The 24,714-nt window shown below is 44.5% G+C and overlaps 1 protein-coding gene across 30 annotated transcripts in view; it reads left to right on the top strand.

The window, feature by feature from the left end:
* Nucleotides 1–24,714, top strand: part of MAGI1 (membrane associated guanylate kinase, WW and PDZ domain containing 1) — a 334,836-nt gene that overhangs the window by 23,165 nt on the left and 286,957 nt on the right. The window contains exon 1 of one of the 30 annotated variants that reach the window (XM_068202182.1): nt 22,723–22,914. The exons of the other annotated variants lie outside the window; for them this stretch is intronic. Coding sequence (XP_068058283.1) covers nt 22,797–22,914 — 118 coding nt within the window. The 5' untranslated portion in view covers nt 22,723–22,796. Of the gene's footprint in view, nt 1–22,722; nt 22,915–24,714 lie in introns of those variants that run through there. 30 annotated transcript variants of the gene reach the window in all.

Raw genomic sequence — 24,714 nt, 5'->3', positions numbered from 1 at the left:
GCTGGCATGGCTGAAGTGATTTCTGTCTTGGATTCAGTGTTTTGAAGTGGTAAAATATATTTGTTTGTGGTTAGTGGAAAAGTTAATACTTTCAGTGTAGCAATATGATAATGGCTAAAAATCAAGCTGAGTTGTAGGTGGGGAAAATGAAGTGTAGAAAAACCATGCAAGCAGAGTTTGGACCCACAGATGTAATTTAATATAAGCAGTTTTTGATTTCTGGTAACTTGACCTTTCATAACAGAAACACCCAGAGCTGTACCTAGTTCTCTGAGATGTGCAAAATGATGGTGATTTTAATAAATTTAATTAGACAGAACATGGTGAAGTTTACCATAATGCTTAATGCTTGTCATCTGAAATTACTTCTATGTCTTAGCTGAAGGCCCAGAAATCACTATGGTCCATTCTTTTCCTGCCCTTGTATTGACAAAGTACATCACTCATCAACAAAAGATGTTGCTCTTTCATCCAGATGAGCACATCAAAAGGCAACATTTTCTTAGGGGTTTAGGAGGTACAGGCCGTTAGGAATTTAAAAATATGGGCAAAGAATGGTGGATCTTGGATCTGTGGTTGTCAGTGTGAGGACAACAGTTTCCAAAAAGTGTTTGAATATCTACCCACTGGAAGCTTGATGATTTAAACAGCCTCACATTGGGATATCTCCATCAGTTTTAATTTTACAAATCTCTGCTGTGTTCATGTACTGTCTAGGCTAAATGCAGCAACCATACTTTAGGAAATTTTTGAATAGAGGGTTGGCCAGCCTCTGTTTCTTTGGAGACTTTTCTCATGGGAATTGTCTGGCTGGTTACACCATGACCACCAAACATCAGACAATGCAAGGAACTTTTCCCCCTTGCCCCAGTTTATTTCTATCTCTCTTCCCAAAGGCAGTCCCTTGGAGTGGTGGCTGTGGTTTGCTTGTTTTTTTACCTCTAGGAATTTTGTGAGGAAACTCTTGGACTTACTCATAAAGGCCTTTCTAGCATCTGATCTTTGCTAGAAAGTTTTCCAGAGAAAGCTGTGCTGTGTATGTGTTTGTTCAGAATTCCCTTGGGAATTAATAACAAATGAAGGAGTAAAATTATTTTGTTGATCTTCTTCAAAAGCTGCTGAGCACCTCTTGAGTGTTTCCATGGCCATTGCTGGGTGTCTGTTAAAATGACTGAAAACTGTTGGGCTTGAAAACTGCACTGTGAGCCTGCCCATGTTTAGAGCCTCTTTTTAGGCAGGCTCTCTCTCATCAGAGCTTTGGAAAGCCAGCGGCATGCAGTAGGCACTCTGGAAAGTAAAGAATGTCTTTGCATAATTCTGGATTTAAATACTCTCATTTATTTGGTCTTTAATGTTTTATTAACCATCTAAACCAGTTTAGATTGCAGCTAGAGATTCAGCAGCAAAACCAGATAAGCCAGTATGTTTTGCTCCCCTGAACATTTGTTGATAGGAAGATAGTCCAAGCACTCCTGCGTGCTCTTGCAGAGAGCTGGGCTGGAGAGGAGCAAGCACAGAGCCCTGGCAAGCCAGTGCAGAAGGTGAAACTCCAAAAGAGGTGGAAAACGTCCAGAGAAGACATGTACTTCAAAAGGAGTTTTCCTAATGAAAATAATCCATCATGAGTAAATGAGTATGTTTGAGGCTCATTCAGTGAGTGGGAATACAGCTCGAGAAACTGATAAAAGTAAACTCTGAATTGCAGAGGAAATTAGTACTGACAGTTGATTAAAAATATGACAGAACTTTGAATTTTAAACTTCATAAAAAGGACAAATGAAACGTTTCCATAAGCAAAGACAAACCTGTGAAAGACAAATCAGAATGGAAAATAGATAGCAGGTTACTCATTTAAAAACAAACAAACAAACCCCTCAAACCTATTAGAAGCAATGAAGAAAAGGGAAATTGCTTTTAGACCATATGAGATGGCTTGTGACTGTTGGTGCAGTGGCCTGTGAGATTTTGGAAATTAAGTCTGCTGTGCTTCTGGTCACTGCTGTCATCTGGAGCATGGGGATGTGCATGACCCCAGGTGATTTGAGAGCAGCTGTCATCCCTAAGCCTCTGACTCCTGCATTGCATGATTTCCTAGAGGGGGGTTGGGGTGAAAATTCAGGACTACAAAAAACCCCAAATGTGCAGTTTGATGGAAAAGTACCTATACAGCCAGTTTGGGCCCTGCCTGGCCCTTTGGTGTGGATTCATTGGGTGCAGAGATGCCCAAAATGAGGAGCAGCCCTTCTGGAGCACAGTCCAGCTGTGCTGCACACAGGGACAGTTTGGTTTCTGCCTTTTCCCTGCAGTGTCAGCAATTCAGAAGCAGGCACTGAGAAAAAATCGAGCAAGACTGTAAAACACTGCTTCCAAGGGCCTCTGGAGAAGCTCAGCCCTCCCCAGTCTTGCCTGGAGTGGGAAAGCTGTGCTGTGACATGAGGTTGGGCAAGTTTGTCTCAAGGACAGAGCCAGATAGCAGAGCTAGCTCCCATCCATGCACCTGCAGGAGAACAGTGAGGGCATTTATACAGAGCTCCCTGCAACTGTGCAAAATTGAGAACTCTGCCTCTAAGGCTGCTTGGGGCACGGAGGCTTCTGGGCTGTGTCAGGGCTTGGAACCACCTCTGATTTATTTGATTTAACTTGCCTGATCATGTGAGAGTGCTTGTGTGGGGTGTATTAACCGTTGCAAAGCAAGCAAAGTTGTTTTAGAATCATAGAATCATTAAGGTTGGAAAAATCCTCCAAGATGGTCAAGACCAACCCTTCAAACAAACACCACCATGGCCCCCAAGTCGTGTCAGGAAGTGCCATGTCTCCTCCTTTTTTAACACTTTCAGGGATGGTGACTCCACAGCTTCCCTGGGGAGCCTGTTCCAATGCTTGATCATTCTTTTTCTAATATATAACCTAAACTTCCCCTGGCATACCTTGAGGCCATTTCCCTTTGTCCTAAAGGGGAAATGTTTTATCATCTCTTGCAGCTTTTAACACGGGGGATGTGCATAACATCATTTTATTTCTATGGTTTTCGAGGCAGAAGATTTTTAACGTGCTGTGTTTTGAGGTGCAAATGGATCCCCCATATCTGCAGCAAGATCACCCTTCTATGAAAGGCGCCTGTTGGGCACCCCGGCAGAATGTGGAGTGGGCAATTATCAATGGCCCTGGCACACCAGAGGCAGATCAAAGCAGAGGCTCAAGAATTAACATAGAAAAAGCCTGGGTTTGCAGTAGTGAAGTACATTTACCTGTGTGTCAGGGTGGTCTGGGTGTGAGACTCCTCACATCCACAGCTCCCAGCACTCCCATCAGCATGTAGCCCCAGGGAGTGGCAGGGCTATTTGCATTGATAAGGAAATGTCAGCTTCTATCATATGGAAATGTATTATTGTTTTTATACACACACACAGACACACAGAGATATGTATGAAATCTCTATCCTGTTCCTCAGGAGCCAGCTTTATGAGGAAATGTTTGTCAAACTGAAGGTAGCTGTGATGCAAGTCCCCAAAGCAATAAAAGAAGGTTCAATGTGCACAGCTGCTCCGAATGTAATAAATTGTGTCTCAGGGCTGCAGGTGTGTAGCAGTATCTGGGGTTTGGTTTTGGTATTTTTTGTTTTATCCAGTTTCTTCACTAGATCTTTAAAATGGATGTTCATGCTTTTCAATGTGTAATGCTTTTTTGTAAGTACATGCTCTAGAGGGAAGATGAAGGTGTCTTACAGAACCCAGATTTGTCCTTTCATGTTGCAGAGGCAATTTAAAAAGTCTGGAGGGCTGCCCCAAGGACAGCACCTATCACCTGGGGAAAACTAGGTTATCACATAGGAGTTGGGCACCTCATCAACTGCATTCCTGGTAAATCTGGGAAAGAGGAGAGGTGACCTACTTGTAAATGGCAGCAGGCTTTGGTTGGAGAAGGCTAATTGCCATTTGGAAGATAGGATATAGATATCTATCTATATCTGTGTAACTTTACCCACTGAAATCTCTGTAGTCTTCCTAATTTTTCTGGTGTGTAAGCACAGCTGGACCTTAGGCAAAATGCTTGTTGACCTGAGGGCAGTCTGGTATCTCAGCTCCTGGTTGATCAGAGGAGGTGCAAAATTCTTCCTGGACAGAGACATTTGGGAATCTTACCCCAGAAATGCGTAGTGCTGATTTTCTGAAGTCATAACATTGTGACAAAATTTTGCCAAAGTTTTTCCTTTACCAGAACTCATTAGTGAAGAAAAGCAGTCAACCAGCCTATTCCCAAATATGTAAGGGATGGTCTTCCAGCAGAGCTTCCATTTGCAGCAGTTTTCAAAGATTTTTTTTGGTATCCCATCAGCACTCATGGTCCTGGCTCAGAGCAAGTGTTGATATTATCAATCCCTCCCCTGCTCAGGAACTGTTTGTTACATTTGTAATTTTATTTGACTCCTGGCGAATTAGAAATTTTACTGCTGAACTTTTCGCTGTGTCTGCATGTTTTCTTTTCTTTGCCATCCTTCTTCCTCTGCTGCATTTTCTTTGTTGCCAGACTGGATTCTCACAAGGTGGTGTTCATCCATCTCACCTGAGGGCTATATTGGGTTAGGCTGGGCACCTGCCAGCATTGGAGATAGCTGGGTTAGTCCCAAGCAATCCATTGCAATTTGCATACTGATGAAGGTGGGGCACTGTCTCTCATTTCATGTTGTGAAGTGAAATAATTATTTTCCCACCCAGTGACCTGACATGGCTTTATAATTAATTTTTGTAATTGGTGGAACACATACTTTCTAATGATACCAGTCAGTTGTCTGCCAGGACACAGTGATGTATTTGCTACCAGCTTGCTGCCTTTGACTAAATCAACAGTTCTACTCTTTGAGCACTGGATGATCCATGACTCTGTGTCAGAGTAGTATTTAATTGACTTACAGGGTTTACTCAGAAGTTGTTGGCTATCCTTGTAACCACCACTTCTCTGAAAAATCATTTGTAGCAGCTGGCAAGCTCGGTATGAATTTTGTGTGAATTTTTTTTTTTTTTTTTAACGTTTGCAGGTGTTTCTTTGCCTCCCTCCCAGGGGAAAGTTATGTTCTTGTAGTGTTTGTGAAGCAGGGTTGTTTCTGCTGTGGGGCACTGTTATGTGCAGGAAGGACTGTTGATGGAGTTAAGTGTGTGTAAGTTTGTATATATTTGTATTTTAGGTCTCCATCTCTGCCAAGCAGAGATGCTTCTGGTGCCAAGAGCTGCTGAAGGGTTACCAGTAGCTCCTCAGGGCAATGTTTAGTTCAGCTCTGGGCATAAAATAGCTGAGCAGAGTGTGGTCATCCTTGAGATGGGCATGAGAAATTAGCACTGATGTGTTGGATAAAGATTGCTTATCCAACAGTTCAAATCTGATAGGGATGAAAAGTTGATTTCCTCAGGTGATTTCCAGGTTTTCTGTTTTGTTGGGAGCTTCTGCTCAAAACTGTTCTTATTTCTAGTATTCATTATCTTTCCCAACAGGGAAACCACTTTGTGTTTAGCAAAAGGGTGAGGCAGAATCACCTTTGATGAAAATGTTGGTTCAAAGCCATTTAATTACAAATCAGTGCAAGTTCCTGCAGCACTTTGGCATTTTTGCTTGCAAATGTCAGCACACAGCCTGAGTGATGTGCACAAACCCCTGGAATCAAGCTACAAAAGTGCTTAAATAAGAAAATATTACTGTGCAGGTGAAAACATTGTGTGGTGGGAAGTAAATGAGGATGATAAAGCTGTAGGGTCTCCTGGCACAGATGGTATTCTACAATGTGTAAAACCATCTTTTGGGGACTGGGCCCACGTGTACAAGGTCACAGGTCTGTGGTAGCTAGAGATGTCCCTTTCCAGGCTGCCAGGTCCATGGCAAGATGAAGGGAGCATGTCCTGGGATGACAATTTGTCCACATCAGTGGGTCAGGCCAGACTGCGGGGTGGAGATTGGTGCAGGTCGAGTTTAGGGGATGTTTTGTCTTACTATTGTCCCAGTGAGCTGATGGGGTTTATATCATCTTCAGTCCTGAGGGAAGCTGTGTGGGTCTGGTTTTGTGCTCAACCAGCCCTGTATAAATTCTGAGGGGTATTTGAGCATTCTGCACAGACAGCAAGAGACGATGGTTCCTGACCTAGGTTGTGGTGGAGAGAGGCTTCAGTCAAAGGGCTTTGTTGGTGTTTTTTGCATTTCCTAGATGATGTGGCTGAAAACACCTTCCTGCTTTGTGCACACTGAGGTCTCTCTCACATGGATGTACCTGAGTGAGCCTTGGGAAAGGCCCTACAGACATGACTGTGAGAGCTGTAATTAATGCCCTGCTCTGAATAGTCCTGAGCCATTCCCCATTCCCTCCAGCTCCAAGCAGGGGGCTGAGAGGGCATTGCCTCCAGGCAACGGGTTTGGGGCATGCCATGAGAAAGAGGGGTTTATGTGCATCCCTTCAGGTGTGATCCTGTCACATGCTGTCCCTTGTGTTTGCTGCCCTGGCCAGAGCTGGTGTTGCACACCCCTGTTTGCTGAGCTGCTTTCCCTGCCTGCTCTGCACCTTGACTTTATGTGTGGCTGCACAAACATTTGACACATCACAAACAGCAACAGGAATGGGTCACACAGAGCCAGGATTGCTGCTTCCACCCCCCAGTGACAATTTTGGTTTCAATGCACATCACGCGGCCACCAAAGGGAAGGGGAACAGAGCTGAGAGCCTGAACACTGGCCAAAGGTACACTATCACTATGAGGAAATGTACTGATGAAGCTGACTGTGGGAAAAATTGCTGCTATTTCAGATTTCAAGGTGTGAGGAAATTCTTACTTTACCTAGTGCTAATTTGTAAATTGTAACCACATGAGTGTGGCTGTTGCAATTCAGGAATGGCATATACAACACTCTTGATGGATGCTGTGCATTTCATTTCAACCACATAACCTGCCTTGGGCTGGTTTTTAACATACCCCTTTTGAGCTGAAATTTTTTCTGGAGGTCTCTAATTTAGGGTGGCCTACATGGATTTTAGCAACCCAGCCCAGTAGGGATGAGTAAGAGGAGAGACAGTGTTATTTCTGAATTTCCTTGTCTTTGAAGACTGAGGTTAGATACTTTGTTCTTCTGGCTGAAGTGGAAGCCTATGGTTTAATTTTTCTTGAATATGTGTATGTATTTCAAGTCTGTGCTTTCCCATAAGGGGTTTGCTGGCCTTTTAGAGGTTTCATTTATTTAAAAAAAAAAAAAGGGTTGGAAGCATCTTTTAGACTGCAATTGCTTTTGAAATCTCACAGTGAGGAACGGGTTGAAGAAGAGCTGTGGTGCTGCATAACATGGGAACCTCATCTCAGCTGTATGTTCAGGGCAGCTTTTGCTCCAGCAAAGTGCTCTGTTCCAGTGGTCTGGCAGGAACCCAGCAGTACTGGGTATTTCATTGTCAAGCAAATGTAAAAACAAACAGTTTTTGTGCAAAGGGGCCCCAGTAATGCCAGTCACTCCAAACCTTGCTTTTTTGGAGAATTCTTGGCCCAGGCAGGAAGACTTTGCCAAACAGATTGAGCCCACCTTCTGTCGAGGCAGGGCTCTGCTGTGGGTGATTTGGGAGCAGCTGCAAAGCGCTTGTTGGAAAACTGGAGCACTTCTCCTATAGACTAATGCAAAAATATAAAAAAATGGACACGTGAGGTGTCTGCAGCAAGAGGGTGCAGGGGATGAGATGTCTGGGTGTGTCTGGTGGCCTGGGCAGAAATGCTGGGAGGTGAGTCTTGTTCTCACCTTTTTCTGAGGTGCTTCAATTCTCTTCCACATTCATTGCCCTTTATCCTATCTCTCTCCTAAAAAGTCACAAAAATTCAAGACCATCACACCAGCATCTGCTTGATGATTGTCTGGGCATCTGTGTCACCCTTGAGAAATCTTATTCTGAGTTGAACGTGTTTGTATAAACTCCCCCAGCTTTGGACCAACTGTCTGCTCCTGCCAGACAACCTCAACCATTCTGCATCTGTCCTTGCCTTGTGTTGGGAGAGCTCCTTTTGCATTAAATGGAAATGAAGGGGGTTGTTTCATTTTGTGTGACAGCTCTTAAATGGGAAATTTCCTTTTCCCATTTTTTCACTTTTTTAACAGTGCATAGGTATGGTCTTGCCCATCTGGCAACTTTAGCTAAGGTTGCCCAGGACTTTGCTGCGTCTCAGAGTGGGGAAGTTGAATTTTTTGTGAGTCAGTTTCAGGAGAGATGCACCTGTTGGTTTGCAGTCCCCAACCTCTTGGAAATGTTTTAATTGCCAAGATTTAAGGAAAGATCTATGGGAAGACGTTTCTTACAGAAAGTGATTTTATTTATCATTTTGCTGCAGTTACATGGCCTTTGGTTCTTTTCTATTAAAGAATGAAACTGAATAAAATTTAGTTATATTTCCTTGGCATTTCCTCTGCAACAGTTCATTTATTATGTATAAATGCAGTGTTATGTATTCCAGGTAATTTATATAATTACTGTGCCATTAAATGTGTCTAGTTAGAATCAACAAAATTAGAAAATGTGAATTTTCAGTGTCTGCATTAGTGATTGCCTGGTTATGTTATATCCTGAATGGGATTCCCATGTGAGATCCTTTCTCTTTTTTTTGTGTGTGTGAACCTTTAACACCAGCATGAGTTGCATTAACACTAAATGATTAAACAGGAAAAATATTTCATTGGAATGACATATATGTAAAACATGACTTCTTTAGTGATGTTATTAGAATATTTAATGTTTTCATTTCCTGGCCTCTGGGAATTTAGCTATGCAGCTTTAACATTGCACTCCAAAGGAAACAGGGAATGGTTTCCCCCTTGTTAATTCACAGAGCTGCTTGCCATGGGGTGTTACTGAGGGCCAAAATTCAATGTCTGAGACGATGCCAGTAATTAAATATACATGAACTGCTGGAGTAACAGAGATTTAAGGCAAAAATCCACCCAAAACAAAACCCAGCCCTCTGAAAGTAAGAATATTGGATGGGATATGTCTTCATGCTTCAGGATATAAATCAGTATTAAGTTTGGATTTGGGAAGAAGAAGATTTTTCTGAAGCACATCAGGAGGAATTGCTGTCACTGCTCTGAGTGTTCTGAGCCTCCCCTGCTCCAGACAGGATGCTCTCCCTGCCAGCAGAGATCTTTAGCATGAAATATCAGAGCATCAATGGTTTGTAAAAGAGAAGGGATAGATAAAAAAGGGATTCCTCCTTCATTTCCCCACTGTTTCTGGAGCTGGTTGCAGCTCCTTTCTGGGTGCTGCTGCAATAACCAAGACCTGTTTGGTCAGTTGTTGGAACCAAATAATCTTTCAGGTCTGTTCCAGACCAGGCCTTTCTGTGATTCTATAATCGTTATCCATCTGTGTTCAGGCCACGGTTTCCACCTAGCCAAAAATAAATAATTAGGGACTGCAGGAGTGCTGGGGGATGTCTGTTCCTGGGTGGGAAGCTCTGCTGAGCTGTTTAAAAAACAATAATCTGAAACATTTAAAATATCTTTGTCGTTATGGGTTTTACGTGGCCATCAGTCATCATACTGCTGTGTTTCTGCATGAAATCACTGCACTGGGAATATTTCTCAGTGTTTTCAGCCAAGGACTATCAGGCAGCCCATGGATGTCCTGAATTCTCCCACACTTCCCTATCAGCAGTTGTCCAAGACTTGATGGCTCTTCTTTCATTTATAAAGATTGGAAGCATTGTCAAGCCAGGCTTTCCTGAGATTTAAACATGCTTTTTGACTGTTTTCTTTGGAGTTTTCTGTTGCATTAGATTATAAAAACTTGGTGGATCGAAGTGGGTTGAATTCCAGCTGGCACCAAAAAAAAAAAGGCAAACTAAGAACTGTGATTTTTTTTCATCCAGGATCTTCCCCAGGTACTGTACTGTTCTTGGTTTTAGAAAGCAGTATTTTTCTGCAGGGGTTAGAATTGGTTCATTCAGCCTTTAGGCCTTTCTTTGCTCCACAGCTGTTTTTATCAGTTCCAGTCTGAGAGCACAGTGCCCTTTTCCTTGTGAGAAAATGTGAAGCTGTAGAGGGAGGGAAGGAAGAAAAAGAGCAGGAATGTTAGTTCCTCTCTGAAGTCATCACCTACAGAGCCAATGGCATTTTAATAGATGAGGTGCTCCCCATCCAATATTGTGATAGAAATTCATTGTGTGGAGGATCAGGGAAGTTGGGAAATAAGAAGCACAGAAAAGAAACAAGAAAATACTGATTTGAGCTGGAAAGAAGGGGAAGGGCAAAATGTAATGAATGGGATAGTTAATATTTAGTGATTTAATGAGGTCCTGTCAACCTTGTCTAAGAACTCTTGGATCCTAATAAAAGAATTCAGAAATGTTGGGTAGAAACCAGCTGCTCTTCATAAAGCTCTTGTCCAGCCAAATTGTAGTCAAGGGGTTTTTAGATGTTTGCTTGATTGTACATTCAGTTTTTCTATTTATTTTTAGAAAAGAGTTTGACTGATATGGGATTGATCTCAGGAAATTAGGGTGACACATCAGTTTTGGGGCAACAATTTGCTTTTCTGTGTGGGTGCTTTGCTTCTGTGGAGAATAATAGATCAGGCTTCAACATCTGAGCAATTGCCTGAGTTTATTATTTAGCTGTGCTGGTTTCTGTGTGTGAAATCTCCATTTTCCCACAGATTTAGCTTGTGGAGGCAGCTTTGGGGAAAGACATTACTTCAGAGCTTCGAAGAAACAAAAAGTGCAACTTTAACAAATTTCATCTTGGCCAAAAGCATTTAATACCAAGAATATTATAAATGCTTTCTGCTGGAATTGCTCCCTCTGGGCTGCTAATCTGGGAGTAATTCAGGCGTTTGCTTCTGACCTTACCCCCTTCCTGGAGATCCAAGCACTTTGCTCATGAGAGTGCAGGACAAGGGAAGGAGGAGCTGGCAGAGCTGTTGTTTTCCAAAGGAAATGAAGTCATGTCACTTTTGGTTGGAATTACAGCCTCTGCAATGTCTTCAGAAAAGGTGACGCTCCTCAGAAAGGAAAAACAGCTGATGGGAGGTCCTTGAAGGTTCCTTGCATGTTTGCACGCTTTCTTCTCTGCCAGCAGCGCAGGCTGGCTGTAGCTTTATGTGAGTTGGTACTTGGTAATTTTATCACTTTATCTGTTTGTTTTCTGATGGATGGCAAATGCATCTCTTGGGATTAATTCACCGAGGTTACACCTGCAGGAGCAGGACGCAGAGCTGTGAAATCCCCAGGGCATGGGAAAGGTGGCCCTTAGTTTCCCTACAAACTGTGGTGTGTGATGTGGTCCTCCTTTACCTTATCTTGCATAATCTGCATTTTCATATTATTCTTTGTGAGGATCGTGGTCCTGGCAGAGAGGCACTCAGGCTGCACACCCAGGCACCTGCACGGGCCTGTTGGATGGGTTTCCACCTGCAGGGCCCTGTTGTTTCTGCAGTGTTTTAAATCACGAGAGTGTTTAGAAACCTTTCAGCCTCGGCAGCGATACGCAAACAGCGCTGAAGCCAAGACTGGCCTCCTGCAAATGGCAGCTTTGGGAGCTGTCAGGAGTCTTTGGTATCTGCAGCAGGTCCTTGCTTCTGCTGCAGCAATGTGCTCCTTGGGACTGTTCTGGAGGCTGGGACTCACTGGGGAGAGCTTTTGTTCTGCTGGAGATAACCATACTGCTGTGCCCCCAGCCTATTTAAGTGATCAGCTGCCTTTTGTCGTTGTTACTTTCTCCTTTTTCTTCCCCTATATGGGAAGTTTCAGTGCTAGTGGAGCACGGAGGTTTTATGTACTTGTTTTTTGGAACTAATAAAAACTTCCAGTATTCTTCTCCTGAGCTCACAGCAGCCAGGCAGCATGGTGCAGCTCCTGGAAGGGGCTGAGTGTGTGATGGTGCATCTGGGATGTTGGCGTTTGGGTCCCTTAGTCCTCAATTTGCTCCACATCCACCAGGCTTCATTTGCATTTTCAGTGAGCTCTTGGCCGTTTGATGCAAAGCCTTTGCACACCCTGTGACCTGTGCAGGGGGCACCTTCTGCAGTTCATCCCTTGTGAAGGCTCAGGAAAGGTTAACAGAACTGTTTATCCATTTTTTGCTCAATTTTTTACTTCTTCCTGCCTTTCCTGTTCTTACCCAGCCACTCAGGCTATTGGGGAAAAAAAAAAAAACCACACACACACAACAGGTTTCCTTGCAATATTGGTTTGAATGTTCTGGAAAACAGGAATCATGAGTCATTGGCCTTAAATTAACGTTTGTGTGCAAGGCTGAAATGACATGCAAGAGATGGGTCGCCTCTGGAGACAGGAAGAGTGTGCTAACATGCCCAGAACTCTCAAGGCTACAGTTCAGCTCTTCCGTTTATAAAATCCTCACTGGGGAGGCTTGTAAACACCTCTGTGTACATTAGTGTGGCTCTTGAATCCAGGGTCTCAGCCTGGGAACAGGTTTTAAAAACAAACACCCCTCTTCTGTGGCTCTTCCACTTTAAAGTTTCTTTACATGTCCTTGGAACTTGCAGAGATCAGCAGTTTCTGGAGCCAGGTTTCTTTTGCAAAGTGTAAATGCAAGCCACGGGGTTGAGATGGATTTCTGGATTTTGAGTCTTGAGGATCTGGTTCTGAGCTACTTGCTGGCAGTAGGAAAAATGGGTTTCTCTGCATCTCCTAGGGAATTTTTATCAGTTGAAAGATACTGGGGTTTCTTTTTTTTTTTTCCTTCCCTCCCTTCGTCCTTTCCACTATTGCTAGACTCTGCTTTCCTGTTGTAGCTGGGCCATCATCTCCTCCTTTTCAGTCACCTGGACTGGAGCACACTGACTGCTCCTTCAATCCTCTGATGGGCAAAACCATCTGTGTAAATGTCCTCATCTGCACACGCTGTGGAGCCAGAAGAGATTATTCCAGCCAGCCTTAATTGCCTCCCATGACCAGGAGGTCTGTGAGGGTCTTCTACTGATTTCTGAAGGGATATTTTGGCCAAGCAAGGTCTCTCTCACTAATTCAGTCCTCGCTTTGCTCAGGTACTGTGTACTATTTTTAGGCACTGCTGGCTTTGGCTTTCTTTTTTCTTTCTGACAGAACAAAAATAGAACAATATTTATGCATCATTTGGTTCCATCCTGAGGTGTGTTGTTGTTGGTTTTTGTGGTGTTTGGTTCCTTGTTTGGGATTTTTTTTGTAGCGCTTGATCTTTGTCATTTTGGTAATCGGCATTAACCTGAAGGGTGCTGATTTTATCAAGCCTTGGAGTTCTAATTGGTTGATATTGTTTAAGAAACCAAAAAAAAAAAATGCCCCAGAACCTACAAATATCCTAAGTCAGGATGAAATTCCTCCTTCACTGAAATGTGGTGTAGAAAAGTATTTCACCACTACAATGCCTTTCAAGAGCTTGACCTTGGACTGTTAATCTCAAAAATATGCAGTGCAGATGAGGTTTTTCTTTTCTAGAGAGGGAAGAAATGCCATGTTTCTCAAAAGACCTCCCTAGAATTAAGGGAAACAAAACCAAAACCCAGAGTGGATGATAAATGGAGTACAGGCTAATCTAGGAGTTACAAGAATTTCATGCCATCAGAATCAGCTTTATTTTGTTAATTTGCCTTCTTTTTTTCCTTGCTGTCCCATTATTCTTGTTGCAATTTGCTATCTGTCAATGTACACACGCTAGTAAGTGCTTTAATTCTGTGTGAGAAGCTGCAGCCTTGGAAGTTGAAATGCTCCATATTTAGCCTCTGCTCATGTGCCTTATACCCAGATTTGATCCAGGCTGCTCGGCTTGGGTGGGCTGAACCCCTCTGAGCATTTGGCACAGTCCAGTTTCTGCTGTCTCAAACTACTGCTGAGGTGCCGATTTCACATCTGCTGCCACACACACCTGGGGCTGGGTCAGGTTGGCTCCCTTTGGACAAAGAGCTCTGCCCAGCCTCCCAGCAGTGACCAGTCCAGCCTCTCAGGAGCAGAGATGGTCACTTGCTCAGGCCATTCAAGGGACAGGAAAATGCCACTTTGGATGCTGGAGCTGGGTTTGAGGGTTCAGCTGCATTACAGCTGACACTGCCTCAGCTGCTTTGAGCTGGTGGAGGGGCTGGGTGTGCCACTGGATGGTCACATGCAGGGGAGAGTTCTGCATCCAAAATGCAGTTTGTGGTGGGTGGTTTCAGCCATCCAACGAAAACCAGACAGCTCTTGGTCAGGCCAGGGTGCCCTCCCCGCTTTGCCTCCGGACACTCGGCCATTGCTGCACGCTGCTGGCAGCACAAACCCGCTTTCATCTCTCCTCCTGTTCCTGGTTTGGTAATCTGCTCTTCCTAAATACACTTCCTATAATTATATTTTTGCTCCCCAGCTCTTTTGAAACTGGAGGAGTCAGACAGGGGCTGCCTGCACTCCTGGGCACAGGGTGTTGGTGAACAGGACGTGTGGGATACCTGGGTGTCTTAAACACAGGGGTTAATGGGGAAATGGAGCTGAAACCAGCCATGAGCAGACTGGCTGGAGGAGGGTGATCAGTAGAAAAAACAAAAGGTTTTGAAGGCAGGGCATGAAATGGAGGAGAGCCTGCTGCCATGGCATGGCTGTGCATTTGGGAGAAGGAAGATGCTGTGTTCCCAGTCCACCTTGGGAGCGTGGTGTGGGGCTGGGGGGCCCAAGGAGAAGCGTGTGGGTCACCTTGGGCAGGGGTCTGACCAGGTGTGAGTAGGGTCTGCAATCCCCAAAGACCTGCCAGCCACCTGGGCTTTGAAGTGTCCTTCTTGAGGCTGACAAGGAGAGAGGTTTGAGAAATATTGTTCTGGGTTTTAATTCAAAAGACCTATGTTTCTTTAAATGCTTTTTTTCAGGGGGGGTCAGTATTTGTTAAGGCTCTTGCTGATGGTGAAAATTGGAGGTGACTTACTTCTAGAGCATTTAGTCTTCTACTGGCCAGAGCTAAGGCAGGAAGCAGGGCTTGTCACAGCATTTGCCACTGGCAGTTCCCAGATTTTACCCTGTTAAACTGCACATCATTTCCAGTTACTTTTTACGAAACGATGAGGAAATTTCTGTGTATTTATCAAGGAATTTTATTCTCCAGTTTTTCTTTCTCCATTTTGAGAACTATTTTGCAGGACTGAGTTTCTGTGGAAAAATGTGCTGGGTTTTTAGTAGCTTATAAAGCACAGATAGTGTGACACCACAATTGTGGTGTGGGACACCAGGGGTGGCTTGATATTCTTGCCTCTGTGTAAGGATATCATGGCAATATGGTACCTGATGCCAAGCACTTGGCTATGAGAAGGTTGATGTATAACAGGGAAGAGTTAATTTCTAATGAAGGGAAAAACTTCGAGGGAAAGGGAAGAGAATTCCTATAACAGAACAAGTGGCAGAATTTCAGCTCCTGCAGAAAACAGGAAAACAATAGAGAGGTAAAGAGGAGAGGTTAAAACATTGCAGCTGCAATTGGAAAAGCTGTGTTTCCTGGGGAGTCTTAGGTTAGAAGATGCCCTAAAAAAATAAATGAGAAACAGAAAAAAGAAACGTTAAAAAATGTACTCTTCTTCCCATCTCTCCTGTGCCAGATCCCAGTTTGATTTCTGCGTGCACCTGCAACCCAGTTCAGGCTGACAAAGATCTGAGTAGGCAAAGGTCTGCTGGAATGGAAACATTAGGAAATTAGAGTTTTTATATTATACAGAATTATTTTGAAGATTGGTTTTAAGTTTTTTAATGTGCAAATGCAGTTCTGAATATATATGAGGTGTTGTACATCTATATTGACTGTTTCCACTATACTATTTCCTTTTGGTAATGCTCAAGGCCTTGTTAAAATGGGGTTTATTGCAATGCTTGTTCGCACATTTATAGAAAAAGGGCATGTGTATAATCATCTGTTTCAAAATGAAGCATCAAATGGCAGTTCCACATTGGAGTGTAACAGAATCTATGTTTGAAGGCTTTTCTGTGGTTTTTTGGGGTTTTTTTTTCCCCTCTACTTAGAGCCCTGTGCAACCCCTGCCTTTGTCCTCCTGGCTTGCTCACTGATTACTGTTTACATCTCCAGGTTACAACAAAACAGTCAAATGCTGTGGTCGTTCATCTCTGAAACCTTTAATGAGCTTATCAGGAAAGAACTATAAATATGTATCTTGTACTTCTCTTGTATAGGGAGATGCTTCCTCAGGCCATGAATAATTAGGTTGGCCCACCTAAGCTAATTACAAACTGTCTCACTTTTCAAAATAGCCTCTGGGGAACATTGTTAGGACTCTCTTACCAGGTTAATGGCTTCTCTGTAGCCTGAATATTACCTTGGCCTTTACTACCCTGATCAAAAATGCACTGTATGGGACCTTGTGACGTGCCAATCTGGGACTTGTTTTCTGCTAAAAGCATCATCTTTCCTCCTCCTTGAATGATGATCTGAGAGGGACAAGGCATCCTGTCTGGATCAGGCTCTTTGGAGTCCATCCCTCAGTTCAGCAAACTGCAGTGTAGTTCAGCAGTGCAGCTGTAAATGCTTCTGTGAGAGTCAGTTGAGGGGCAAGGTGGAAGACAGCAAGTCCTAAATGTCCCTGGTAAATCTGATAGTCTGTGCTTCTGCCATGATTACCTTTCAAATCTGTTCAGTGTTGTCTAGCAAACTTAACTCACCCGCTTATCTTCAGGAAAACAAATGTACCAGTTATTGCCTGCTAGAAAGTGTGAGCTGAGCTGTGTGATTTTTTTCTTTTCAGTGGGCTTGCTGTGATTTTGTTTTGACAGATTGAGCTGTGTTTCACTTTGCTTTCATTTTTCACCCTGTCAGAAGAATTTTTAGTGCATTTTTTTTTTCCCCTTCCCCAGCCTCTTGCTGTCTGTATGGATCAGTGCACTGAAGCAGTGACTCCCTCTCCTCTGCATTGCTGTTTTGCAGCTTCTCGTGCCACAGAGGCCTGAGCTGAACCTTCCCCATGGGAAGCTTGGGTCAAACCTTGGCCACCTCAGTGGGCAGCATCTTCTGCCATGGCCAGGAGAGCTGGTAGGGGCAGGTGAGCCTCCAAGTGGGAATGTCTTAGGCAGTCTGAAAGTTTTCTTTATTTTTCACTTGAGAGCTGGTAGGGGCAGGTGAGCCTCCAAGTGGGAATGCCTTAGGCAGTCTGAAAGTTTTCTTTATTTTTCACTTGACTTGTGCTGTGTCTCCCTGACCCACCCCGAGGAGCAGAGTGCCCTGGGCTGGATCAGCTCCTGTGCTTGGGGTGTGCTGTGCACGGTCCCTCTGCCTGGGTGTGGAGAGGATGTAGGGCTGTTGCTGTTCCCAGCTGCACAGGGTGGTTTGCTGAATTTGATGTGTGTGAGGGTTTAGGGGTTCAGCTTCCCCTGCTGCCCTCAGCTGAGGGACACCCCTTCATGAGCCCCTCAGCAGTCACTGTGGTAATCTCAGGAAGCTTCATGCCCATGTCCTGAAGTGCTGCCATGTTAGAAGAAAGCTGCTGTGCAATAACCAGAATAATTAGAAAATGAGAGGGTTCACACCAAACTCACTTGAATACTTGCCAGGCCTAAACTGAGCTGGTGCTGAGAAGTTTAGTGGTGAGTGAGTGACTGAACAACACCGATTGAAGCCAGGGGAAAGCTGAAGTCAGGTTTAACTGTGCCATCTTCATGACAGCAGTCTCTGTAACAGCGCCCTGCAGAATGGGCTGTGATCAGTGGTGTACATCTCTCGGTGATGCTGCAGTCTCTGCCCTGGGAAGCCTCTGCTCCAAGGAGAGCAGCACAGGAACATGAGCTGCTGCCAGCACTGCAGCGTGTGTGCTGCTGGAAAATGAGCTGCCAGATCCCTCCTGCACTGAAGGCAGTCTGGGTATCATAACCACGTTGGACACATCTTGGTTTGTTCTTTTTATTAGCAAAGGCCCTGTGTTTGTGCAGGGCAGGCATGTGGAGCTTTCCCTCCCCAGGCTCCGTGTCCCTGCCGTGCTCCCCCCAGCAGCAGGTATGGCTGGTTCCTGTGGGTCCCTGCTGGGGCTGCAGTGGCACATTGCTCCCATGGCTCTCACTGCCTTGGGATGTGTTCTCCAGGGACCAGATACTGCTGCTCTGCCTGCAGGGAGCTGAAGTGATCATGGTCATGTATCAAATTCTTAAGTACTTTTTTCTCTTCTGAGCTTGGATTTCTTTTTTTGGCTGCAGACCTCCTTGTTTTATGGGCTGTATGTGCCATTCTTGCCTGCTTAATACTTCATTTCTTGAGAAGTTCAGTCGCAATGCAGTGATCAGCAGGTCTGGCTTTATTGTGAATTCTTCCAAATTCTCTCTCAGTGTCTAGCAGTGTACTTAGGATAAGCAGAGATTTATTTGCATAACTGGTCAAACAGAGGTTAGTGTGAAATAAAATACATGCATGTGCTCCTCTCGGCCTCCCCCAATGCGAGGTCAAGGCTGGCTTATTTTTTCTGAGTCCTCCCATTGTCAGAACCTCTCAGGGATCTGGGCTCTGGTCCACTTGCTGTCAGTAGTAGTTTACTTTGCTTCTCAGTAAATTGTCCAAGTTTGCAAACCTCCCCCAAGGCTATCGTATGACAGCATCCCTCACGTGATGGGTCTGGTAGCAGGAAAAAAAAAATCTACTTTCTTGTAGTCCAAACATAAAGCCCTTTCAATTATGTATGAGTGAAGTGCTCAAAGGATGCAAACCCCTTGAAGTTGGCTCAGGTGTCTCTTCTCCCCCCATTCTCCACCCTCCCTGGTGCTTTATCATAATGGTGGGGTGAATTTGCCATTCACTGGGTGAAACAGAGGGGGAGAATGATCTGGAGAAACCCAACCAGGGCTATACCAAGATAACATTTCTGGCTGTGCTGGTCCTTGAGGCACAGCCTCTGCCAGGTGGAGTTCTCTTTGGGGAAGCAGTGCCGTGCACTTGTCCTCCTCTGGGATTCTTCCTGAAGCAATTACTGCTGCTGTTCCTTGAGATAGAACTGTGGAAGGGGAGGACACATGTTCTGACAACCTCTGGCCTTTCTTCATGGACCATGTGAAGCCCTGAAGCAAGGCAGTTCAGTGCCTAAGTGATATAGAGCTCTCTAAATGGCTGTGGGCCAGTTCAGATTTTGCCTCAGTCCTGACCCTGGGGTGAGCCCAGGCAATTCCCGTCTCAGATATCCCTAAAACTGGGGCCCAGTGTGTTGGTTACACCTGGATCTGCTGCATGAGGTGCTTTGGGCAGGGCCTGAGGACAGGCTGAAGGGAGGAACTCACCTCCTAGAAGGTCTGTCCCTTCAAAAGGTGGATGATTATTGGCATGTGCACCTCATGCCCTTTCTGGTCCTCTCCTGCGTCCACAAAAAGTAACCAGAACTGTCCTCAAGCCGTGGGGTGATGCTGGAGAAGGGACTTGCCAACTACATGTAAGGCCAGTGTTCACAGTCAATGTGTCCACAGCTTTCCAGTCCCAGATCTCCTGAGTCATTGTTTGAGAGATTTGCTACTGGAATTCCCTTCCCAGATGGCTGGAGAGGGATTGGAGATGAAAGGAATGTAGTCATAACAGTGGAAAATGGTTTCTCCACTCCTTCCCTTTGAATGTAGAATGCTTCATTCTGCCTGGAAGTTTAGCTACAGGTTACATTTAAAATGTTTGTTGAAGCTGGAAGTGGTTAGACTTAAAATAAATAAAGGCAGTGACTTGAGACAGTGAGATAGGAGACAGTGGCAGCAGAGTTGTACCTGACTTATTTATTGCAGCCTTGAGAGCAAGAAATATTACAGAGGACAAAATTCTTGTAATGTTTATATAAGGCTGTAAGAAATTGATTACAGCTCAGGTATGTTTTGTTGCATGCTGCTGGGAGGAATCATAAAAGTCATGCAGCAAAGTTTTGAACATCATGTTATTGCCAGTCTGCTCAAAAGCCCCATTTGCCACAATGAAAACCTTTCATTTGTTCTTTTTGCTAATTCCAGCTGTGCTGGCTTCCAGCTTCTGTGAGTTGCTGCTTGCAGGATTCAGTTTTTTCAGGCTGCAGTCCTCTGGGGGTGATTTGTTTCTTCTATTCTCAGCCATTTAAAACAAACAAACAAACAAAAAACTCAGGATTTTGCAGAAGTGTTTCCCCACAGATGTGTTTTCTTTTAGTTATTATTTGTAATTTCTATTATTTGTCCTCTTCTGTCATACTAAGAACTTTGGAAAGGAAAGGCTTTCCTAATGTTCTCCCCAGTTTATCCCACCTAATCCCATTCTCCCACTGAACCATGCAGGACCAGCACACGGTGCCCAGCAGCAGCTCTGGGAGAGGGCAGCTTTCCTGCAGCCTCTGCCCTGGAGGGACCAAGCCCTTCACTTGCATCCTTGTCCTGGAGGATGTTGGGGGTCCTCAGCAGTGGCTTGAACCCCTGGCCACCCCCTTCATGCAGCTTCAGAGCGAGTATAAGCAATAGATCTTGTAAAGACTCATTTGGGCTTTGGCATTTACGGTGCTCTACAGCCAGAAATTCATCTCTCCTCTTGCTGTCCTTCCACTTGCCCAAGGCAGTGTGTGATAAATCTCTGTCTCTGAGCATCCATAAGCCTCTGCTGGTAAATGAAGTTACTTTTGCCTGTTTATGTTCTGATATTCTTTCAGGGAATGTGCATTAAATTGTTTTTCAGGTGGTTTTCCTCTGAATAAATGTCATCTTGTGTCACTTCAGGAACTGCAAGGAGCAGTAGAATGAAAGCCATAAAAATAAAATATATGCATTGCTGGTGTCCAGCAAGACTAAAGACTAAAGCTGACAATAAAAGGGACACAGGAGTGCTGTCTTCCTGCCGAGCACCTCGCAAGGTCTCTGCAGGCCTGATGGAAGGTGTGGTGGAGCAGGTTGGCTTGCTCACAGTGATGCTGGGTGATCTGGGGCAGGGATTTCCTAGCAGTTACCCTGGATTTGAGTTCACCCCTGAAAACACACCGCACACAGTGCCTTGCTCTCGTTTTTGTTGATAGCTGAGTGTAGAGGCTGGTTTGGCCTTTGCTTGGCAGAGGTTTGTGTGCAGAACAGACAAGGTGGTTGGAGGTTATGAAGCCCACCTGCTGTTTGGCAGTGCTGTTTGAGATGAGGGAGGGTGTGTGGGGGCTGAGTGTGCTGACAGACTGTTCCAGCACAGGTAAAACGGGTTTGATCCAAACTTGTTAGTCAATAGCTGCGCTCATGTGTTGCTGCAGCCGTTCTTAGCACACCTCTGCCCAACTCCTCACGTTACTTCAAGGAGAAAAGTCTGGTAAGCTGGACACAGGATTGCTGAGCCGCACAAAAGCAGCTCTGAAATTGTTAACCTGCTAATTTTAAGCCATTGCATTACTTTGTCACTGGCATCAATGAAAGCAGCACTTGCCACTTATCTCCTGGCATATGCCTATGACTGAGCAGCAGAGAGAGGGATTTAAATTGTCATTTCCAGCTTCACTGATGATCTGACACTCTCTGAGCAATCATCCCACCAGATCTCAGAAGATGGAAGTGCAAATCCCACTCAGTCTGTGTGATCCAAGAAAGAAAGTCAATGGAAGCACATCTGAAATAGCTGCAACCACGAGGAGAGGATTAAATAATACGGCCCTCAGACAAAAGGATTCAGTTGTGTTTATTCTGACATTAAGAGAATGGGGTTGAATGAGAATGTGTGTGGCATTGTTTTCAGCATGTCTGGCATTTTGAGGTGTAGTTTTGTGTGAAAATGAAGCACAGTCTCTGGTTGCAGAATCTTAGATATGATGATAATTTATTTGAAACTTCTCAAACAGTAGAGGTGGTACTTTTGGGAGGACTGAAATGTTCACAAATGGTTGTCTATGAAGCTGGATTTCATTTCAATACTGCAAAAAGTGCCTGAACATTTTTTATTGTTACTGCTTTTATTATTATTTTGCTATTAAGTTCTGAGTATCTTTGGGCCTTCACTGACTAGAGGGAACTGTAAGACATTCAGTACATCTGATACTTCCTATGTACAAGATCCAAGCATGGATTTGAGTGCCTGCCTTCTCTAGTAAGAATCTTGATTCATGTAATGTAAACTTAGAACAACAAAATTAGATTCAGATGCTCCCTTAATTTTCTTCCTTTTTTTTTTTTTTTGTCCCTGTTGCAGTCCTAAGCCAAATGATTTACTGTGGAATATAGTTGAATTGCTTGTTTTATCTCATAAAACAAATACGCCTTTGTTGCTCTTTTGGACTGATGTTTTCCTTAGCTTGCAGTTGTGGCTTAGCTATACCCTTCCTTCCCTGCTGGACTTTTTAACTTTTCTCACACCATGCACAGATCTTGAGTTTGGCCTTCTCTGCTGGTTGATGAAATTGTCTTTGCCATACCATAGGAGCCTGCTGCCTAGGCAGTGGAGATACACTGATAAACCCTTTGCTTTTGTGTTAGAATTGGTGTTTTGTTTTGATACAGTGTGTATCATTTCCCATTTGAAACCGCTGTTATTGTATGCTTGGAAAAACCCTCTTACTTGGCATTGGCAAAGGAAGCAGAGTTTAAAAAGAAAGAAAAAAAACACCCTTTAATTTAATAAGCAGTATTTCAGGGTTCCTTTTGTTACGTTCTACCTTTTGAACTCTGCAAAGCAGCATGCAGATCTAATCCACACCAGCGTCACTGCGCTGGGCTGCACAAGTAAACACTTTAAATGGGAGGAAGCACCTGCGCATCGCTATTGTCTCCCTTCTCCCATTAGCAAAAGTCTCGGGGCTGACTCTGCTCCAGCCAAACCCTCCAGGCAGTGGGAATCCACAGGCAGAGAGCAAACCTCCCTGCCCTGGGCTGGAGCAGTGGGAGCACCTCGGGGGACAGCCGGCCATGGAGGGGAGCGTGGGGCTGCGAGTGGACGCCCGCACACGGGTGGGGTACCGGGCACTCGGCCATCGCCTCGGCAGCGTGGGATGCAGGGATTACAGGGATCACAGAAGCCAGCAAGGTGGGTCTGGGCAAGGCATGCTCTGCCTGGGACTGTTCTGGGGCTGGGGAGGCTGATGGACCTTGAGAGCCACAGTGCTCTCAGCATAATGCTCTGGAATCATCGCTGTCGTCCCACTCGTTTGATTAACCCAAGTGCTTGACTTGATTGCTTTCCCATGGAGTTTGTGTTTTTACACCATTCCTTATTGAGGAACTGGTGAAATGTGTTACGGGTGTAGATATAACCTGCAGCAAGGTTACAAGACAAAGTTTAAAGCTGAAAAAGCTGGTTTGAATAGAAGAGCACTAAAGGCTAAAATCTCTTTAATTTACCCAAGACAGGTCAGCTAAATTGCCATGTAACTTAACATGATCCAAAAGTATCTGCAAACAGAAGTACTGGTATAAAACTTCTTTTGAGCTAGGAAACCAAAACATTAAAAAGTTCCTTGTTTTGAAGCTAAATTTGGCTAAATTCAACTTAGAAAATACTAGGATGAGTCTTCTGTTTCCATTGCTCTGTTAACGTTGTGCTCTGTGCCTAGTGAGAAATAGTGAGGAGGCATAGAAATCACAGGATAAAGTGCTTAGTGTGATATGGGACATCTTGTTAGAGTAGCACCACTTTGGGATTTTTAGGTTTTCAGTCTCTATGAGACATTTTATGGTGGTGTAGTACCTGGGGAGCTGGAACAACATCTTAATTTATTGAGTGTTCATTTATTGAAGTTTGAGATGCCTTTGAAGATATGTTAGTAATTATTTTATTAATCCTTCTAACATCAGTTTCCATTTAGGAGAAATTGTCTTTGTGCCCTCTAGTGGAAAAACTATTTTCTTGAAAACTTCTAAATTGGGTGAAGTTTTTGTAAAGAAAGGTGGAATGTGTGAGAAAAGACATAGAGGAGCAGAACAAGGCTGGAGAGATGAAGTGCTCTGTGCTTGCTCTGCTTTAGTCCTCCCAAAACTGTAACGGTGATGACATGCACAGACTTTGTCAAATAGAGAAGATATTATCCAATATTCACATCAGCTGGACTTGGTGAAATTATTCTAGGTATAATTATGAGGGAAATCCAGTCTCAGCAAGCTCTGAACACTGGTCAATCATTAGTAATTGCCATCAATGTTCCCCAGGGATGTCATGGAGAGGGAAGAGCAAAGCAAAGCCCACTCTGGACCTTAAAAGGGGGGAGAAGGAAAGACCCAGAAAATGAAAGATCAAGGAACATGACACTGGTTTCTCAAAAAAGTTCCAGAGCACTTTGTTCATAGTGGAGAGGAGGATGGGATCCAAAAAAAAAAACTAGCTTAAAAAACAAATAGGTGAATCTATCCAACTTCCCTCTTTAATGGGGTAACTCATGAATGTGTGAGAAGGGCTGCTGATGTGACTGAGGCTTAGGAGCAGATTTGGATCATCTTGGTGAACAGGAAACAGCAGGGCACCATCGTGATGAGGAGCAGGGAAGAGGAGGGTGCAGAGGTGGCTCTGAGGGAGCAGGAGCTGGATGGCCGAGTGCAGTGGCCAGGGTGGTACCGGGTGGAGGGGCCTGTTGTGCATGGCCAGCCCAAACAAGCCAACACCCTCCTGAGGTTTGAGGAAAAGACTCAAATCTCTCTCTGAGTCATCCTTACTGAAGCTCTGTGCGTAAGGCAGGGCTGGAAATCCCTTCCTGCTGCACCAAGGGTTGCTGGGCAGCGCAGGGCAGGGGGAGAACGGTCACGGTGGCAAGTCTGGGGATGAACCGCAGAGACGGGAGGCTCAGCAAATGAGGCTGGAGAGGGAATACTGAAGGAGCTGTATTTGGAAATATAA

The sequence above is a fragment of the Anomalospiza imberbis genome, chromosome 11, assembly GCF_031753505.1.
Source record: "Anomalospiza imberbis isolate Cuckoo-Finch-1a 21T00152 chromosome 11, ASM3175350v1, whole genome shotgun sequence".
NCBI lineage: Eukaryota > Metazoa > Chordata > Aves > Passeriformes > Viduidae > Anomalospiza > Anomalospiza imberbis.
This window is presented reverse-complemented; position numbering and strand designations above follow the sequence as displayed.